The sequence below is a fragment of the Struthio camelus genome, chromosome 1 (assembly GCF_040807025.1).
Source record: "Struthio camelus isolate bStrCam1 chromosome 1, bStrCam1.hap1, whole genome shotgun sequence".
NCBI lineage: Eukaryota > Metazoa > Chordata > Aves > Struthioniformes > Struthionidae > Struthio > Struthio camelus.
Window position 1 is genome coordinate 216,078,009 of NC_090942.1, and position 6,000 is coordinate 216,084,008.

At 48.0% G+C, this 6,000-nt stretch overlaps 1 protein-coding gene across 2 annotated transcripts in view; it reads left to right on the forward strand.

Moving 5' to 3' along the window:
• ME3 (malic enzyme 3) overlaps nucleotides 1-5,364 on the forward strand; it is a 139,133-nt gene extending 133,769 nt beyond the window's left edge. The window contains exons 11-14 of one of the 2 annotated variants that reach the window (XM_068930552.1): nucleotides 175-317; nucleotides 1,182-1,355; nucleotides 1,801-1,899; nucleotides 2,716-5,364. In XM_068930552.1, the coding sequence (XP_068786653.1) occupies nucleotides 175-317; nucleotides 1,182-1,355; nucleotides 1,801-1,899; nucleotides 2,716-2,877 (578 nt within the window). In that variant the 3' untranslated portion in view covers nucleotides 2,878-5,364. Of the gene's footprint in view, nucleotides 1-174; nucleotides 318-1,181; nucleotides 1,400-1,800; nucleotides 1,900-2,715 lie in introns of both variants that reach the window. The other variant, XM_068930551.1, reaches the window with a different exon arrangement.
• Nucleotides 5,365-6,000: the final 636 nt, after the last annotated feature.

The following is a 6,000-nucleotide window of genomic DNA, read 5'->3' on the forward strand; positions in this document are numbered from 1 at the left end:
CTTTATTTTGAAACAGTACTTTTAATCTCACCATAACATGACAAAGACACATTCCTACCTGCATCTTCAGACATGGAGCCTTTTCCCTCCTACAGTTCTGCGGGCATTAAAGAAAGATCAGTTCAATGCACTGAAGTCAGAAAGCACTTGCTCACTCTGCTGTTATTGTTTTAGGTGTTGCAGCCATTGCAGGTGCTTTCACTGAGAAGATTTTAAAGGATATGGCAGCATTCAATGAGCGGCCCATCATTTTTGCCCTGAGCAACCCCACGAGTAAAGCAGAGTGCACAGCGGAGCAGTGCTATCGCCTCACCGAGGTACTTGATCTCAGCAGAGTGAAGCTGGGAGCACATGGCATGCTATGTCCCTGACCATACCTAGGACAGCTCAACGATGTGTGGTGGGAGGACAGGAGACCATAGACATAATCTGAAACAAGAGGGATTCAGTCTGGTTATAAAGAAAAATGTTTACGCTCTGAGGATAGTCAGTCAGTAGAACAGGGGCCCAGAGAGGTTATGCAGTCTCTATCCTGGAAATTTTTCAATATCCTACTGGATAAAGCCCTGAGCAACCTGGCAGCTGACCCTGCTTTGAGCAAGAGTTTGGACTAGAGACCTCCTGAGGGTCCCTTCCAACCTGAGTTATCTAGTGATCTATAAAGAAAGCAGTTGCTTCCCTTGCCTGCTGCTGTGTGTTTGAGATGCCACATCCTCCCAAGTTATGCTGCTCTGTGTTTTGCTACCCTAGTAGTTTGTGTAACGATTTTGTCACCCAGCTCAGACCAAATGTCAGTCAAGAATTACTGTCATATGCATTGACCAGGGGCAGTGAGGAGGCCTTGGCTGACTCTCCACTTTGCTCCCACCTCCTGTTTCCTTGTCATAGGACCTCTGTCTGGGACAGTTCCACAGCCCCCAGACCTTTACCCCACACTTTAGGGACCTTTCTGCACTCCAAAGACATTCAATAGGGAGGAAGAGAGACGACTTCTCAGGAGGTTCAGAGCACTGCAGCTGGGAAGTGCAAACACCCTCTTGGTGCTTGGTGCCCCTGTTCTGCACGGCTCTGGTGACCAGGCCCTGAAGGAGTATCACCTAGAGCTGGCTCTGGTGGAGATGCCTCTTGCTGGCTGAAAACATCTCCCACTTTTGGATGCCTCTTTCTCTCTCTTTGATCAGGGTCGGGGAATATTTGCAAGCGGGAGTCCATTCTCGAAGGTAACCCTGCCCAGCGGACAGACCTTCTTCCCTGGCCAGGGAAACAACGCCTACGTCTTCCCGGGAGTGGCACTGGGAGTCATTGCTTGCGGGGTCCGGCACATCTCTGATGACATCTTCCTCATCACAGCAGAGGTTTCCAAGTGGCATTTAACTATTGCTTCTAAGAAAATGATAAGGTGCACATGCACCTACTTGAGGCATTTGCTAAAACTTGTTGAGTGGAAATTGCACGGTCTCAGCAAAATGCTGTAGCTTTTTCCAGTCTCAGGGAAGGCTCATGTTTCCATTGTGGTTACAAAGGTGCTTGCGGGAGCTGTGACAGGGTTCCCTTCATTCTCCACGACTGCCACTCTTTATACCAGTGTTTGGGACTTGCCTAAGCAGAGCTCTTCCGTTGTCCTGTTTCCAGTTTTAAGTCTGGATTGAAATGCCTACACACGTGCATTTGAATAATTCCGCAGTTTGTACTCAGAAGAGTAACTCCCAGCTCCATCACTACTGAGGTTTCAGTGCTTAATCCTACTGAATGTATTACGTGCTTAAAACCCTCAGTGTAACTACCTTCCACTTCTTCTAGTCTATTGCAGCTGAGGTCACAGAGCAGAACCTTGCAGAAGGAAGACTGTATCCACCCTTGGATAGTATCAGAGAGGTGTCTTTCAAAATCGCTGTGAAAGTAAGAACTGATTTATTTCCACTTTCTGTGGTAGAGAAGGCAGGAACTGCCCATCTTGTTTTGTGATTTTTATTTCCTCTTATACTGTAGCCTGAAGGAGTGATTCTCAGGAATCCTTCCGTGTTCATGCCAGAATTACTGCTTCTATTTCTCTTATCATTAAACCCCCAATTTGAAAAATAGCTCCTGGTTCTGGGTGACTCACAGCTCACGAAGCTCTGCTTTATCACTTGGAGCTGTGATTGCTCAGGACTTCCAGAAATCAGGTTTAGGTTTAACATCAAACATGAATACAAAAAGATTTTAGGCTCCAAATTGCTATTGTGGAACCTCTCCTCCTTTTGAATTTGATAGTCACCTAAGAAACTAAATATGATTTTGCATTGCGGCTTGCTTGCCTAATTTGGGAATTTCTATCCTGTATACTCCTAATTCATAGTTCGTGTTCAGGCCTCCAAAAGGCAGCATGCTTCCAACGGGGTGGAGCACCCACTGAGAATCACATTGGCCTGGTAGGAGTTGCTGAGAGATGCACAAGGTACCTGATGAGCTAAGGCTGTGAGTGGCAGTGGTTAAAGGGCTGTTCACCTCCTTTAGTTGTGCACAGCAACCATTTCACTAGGGTAGAGGAGTGCATCTCTAAGCAGCCAGTAGCTGACTACAGACAGTTTTTATTCCTTCACCAGGGGGATGAAGCACAGCTGAGTCAGGGGATTGCACAAAGAGAAATGAGCAAAATAGGTCACTATTTTGAAGGGGATGAGAATAAATGTGTCGGTGTTATTTCCTCACCTTATTTTGCTTATCTTTTTGCAGATTGTTGACTGGGCCTACAAGCATGACCTTGCTTCTTGGTATCCTGAGCCAGCAGACAAGGAAGCCTTTGTGAGACAACTCACTTACAGTCCTGATTATGATTCATTTGTTATTGATGATTACAGATGGCCTGCCGCAGCCATGCAAACACAAAATGTATAAGTTTTTGTTAGAACTGTCTTCTTTTTTCCATCAGTTCCCATGGTTCATATCATTGCTGACATAAGTGCACCTCCAGGGTTGCAGAAGGATAAATGTAACTGAATCCAAGTCCTTTTTTTACTTTCTGCTGCCTTTTCTCTGTGGGAGCACATCAGTAAGGAATAAAATAGAGCCATCGCTGGGCGCTCAGTACTCCAAGGAGAGAGAGACTATAACTGCAGCCTGGCACAATCAATCTGCACTGCAAGTTTCGCCATATACAAAGCGCTGTAGCCTCCATGAATGATGTTGTACCCTTTGCAGTCTGCCTCCTTCATTTGAAAACATGACCTCTAGGCTGTAGAATAACAGGTAGAGAGGGAGGCAGAGAGCCCTCCCAAATGACAGGAGCCCTCCAAAGATGGGCACATAGCTGAAAATATTGGTAGGGTTCATTTTCTCAAAAAAACAGGCTCAGTGACTTATTATCAAAACCATAAGTCTAGTATGGCATTGTCATATTTTCTAGCGCTCCAGTCCCCAGCCAGTAACACTCGTGTAAGCCGGGGGCAGCTGTCACTCGTGAAGCCACTGGCATCTTACAGGGCATCCTCTCAAAAACCTGCCACTCTTGACAGTAGCCTCCCCACAGCTGCAGTTACTACTGAGTTCTCTCTCCCCTCACCGTTCCAGAGCCCCACCAGAATCCTTCAACAAGTAACACAAACACAGTTGGAATTCCAACAGAAACTTCTTTTAGAGAAATCCCCGGAGTTTGTGACCGTGATCGGTAATTGTAAGGCTTATTGTTGTAACTGTTACGCTTAAACAGCAATCCCAGGGTATACAGGCTTATTCCAACAGCCTCTCCTTACTTGGTACCAATATGCCATGAATGTTCTCAGGGAATATCAGTAGGGTTTCCACTTGTAGAGTATTTTTGTGGAGTTTTTTTTTCATGCTGATCAGAAAAACACTCCCCAAAGTACTGTGATTACTAAACGATACTGATAAGTTTATTCTGCTCTTTAAATGCAGCTTTTAAATTGACATGGCTTGGCTTACCAAGTCTGCCAGTTATGGCATGGGATGAGCACCTGGCTATTGTCAAGCTAATCACTAAGGCACTGAAAGGAAACACAGAAGTTGGTCTCTTGTGAAGTGTTAGAAAATATTTGTCACCAAAACAGCCACAAACGTGTGCAGCTGTAAAGAGAGAAGACACACGATATTCTGAACCATGCAGAAGCGCAGAGCTGTGATGAGGAGGGGATGGAGGGGAAAGAAGGGCAGTGTGGGATAATTAGACTATGTAAATATTGAGTCCTCGGTAAAGCCTTAGCGGCCAACAGTTTGCCTTGCACCCCTGCTACCCTGAACCAACTGCCCACAGAAGTGCTTTGTCAGAGGCTTGAATCACGCTGCTCAAAGCCTTTTGTTTCCTTTTCCAGTAAGTATCAGAATCAAACAAACCTGCTACATTTTCCACAGTTTGAATCCTAATGGAGGGAGGTCCCCAGCTCAGTGAAAGACCCCGGTCCTATCTGGACTGGCTTGAATGCCTGGCTCTCAGCCCAAGCTATACATGAAGCTGGATGCCGGATGGGATAGGGGTGTCTAATCAAGCACTGCAAGCAATTGTCCTCCAGGTCTAGATTGTCATCTGAGTAGCCTTTGGGCTCCTCATAGGTCCATTCTGCACAGAAGCCCCTGTGCAGTCTACCAGCAGCTCCAAAGAGCAGTTCAGCCCAGCTTGAGAGGTGCCTGCTTAACCTCACTTCCCCACTTTTAGCTCAACTGCGCTCGGCTGCCTGAGGAGAAGCCACCTGGGGCTGGCCCAGAAGCCAAGTGTCCCATTCCCAGGGGAGTGCAGATGCAGGGAGCTCAGAGCCCCACCTCTGTGGTAGCAGTGGTGTGCATCTGACAATCCGTTGCACATACTTGCCATTCTTTGCCTGTGGACCTGTGGGCACTGTGAGAGGTGTGCCCATTGCCTCAGAAGAGCTAGACACATTGGCAGCCCTGCCTGTGGCCTGCTTGGCACATCCTGCACAGCCAAGGAGTTACCATCCCACCCCAAGCAGCTTGACGGTGCTCAGAAGCTGCTTCCTGAGCTCAGTTACTGAAGGTGGCCAGGGGAGAAGCCAGCTCCTCCTACCAACCTACACAGGCCTTCTGGAGCCCTGCAGGCCTCATCCACCCTTCTTCCAGTCTCCACAACACAGGTGCTACAGGGACCAGCTGAGCTCCAAAGTGGTGGTTCTTCCCTGCACAGGCCCACAGCTCCCACTTCACGTGCACCATTTGCACCTGTGCCACCTCGAGGCTTAGGAATGCTTCACGCAGCTTCTGGACCAGCTGAATGGCCTGAGCATTTCATTACCAAGCATTAGTGTAAGGTGGTGGAGCCTCTGCCTGCCTGCACGAGCTGTTTTCATACCGCAACAATGGCCTTACCTAGGGTATATTTCAGCTGTATAAGCCAATAAAGCTTTGTTTTAAAATTCATCTCCAGCTCATTCTTCCACTATTCCAAAAGGAATGAAAAATCCCTGCATTGCATGTCCTTGATAATGGGATTTCACCCATTAGGCCTCTTGAGTCTTGGCAGATGGGGCCGTAACGCCAGCACTGCCTGTCAAGGGGCATCGGGGTGGTTCAGTCCCTGCAAAGGCCACCCCATTAGGCCCTAAGCAGCCCTCCTACAGCTTAGGCAAAAGTGTTCAGCCTAGTCAGGCTGGTACCAGGGCAAAAGGCACTGTGGAAGCACAGGGGCCAGGGAATCAGGCACTTTGCCATTACCCCAAACTGAAAATAAACCCATAAAAGCTCCTTTCTCCCCATGGGGACAAAAATTCTCCAGCTGTTTTGTTGCCCAAGCTGCTTCCAGAAGACACCAGAGCAGTGGTAGGCACAAGCCCACAAGCAACAGCCCAGGACGCTCCAGCGCCCACCATGTACGCACACCCCACACGTACACTCTGCCATCATTGCATTTTTTGCTGAGCACCGCGAAGGAAGCGCTGCATGCAGCCAAAGGCCCACTCTGAGTGCCTTTTTCACACAGCTACAAGGAGGCCTAAGATATCCCTGAGTAATTCTCACCACCTCCTCAACGCTGTCACAGTGGGTGATCCTGGCCAT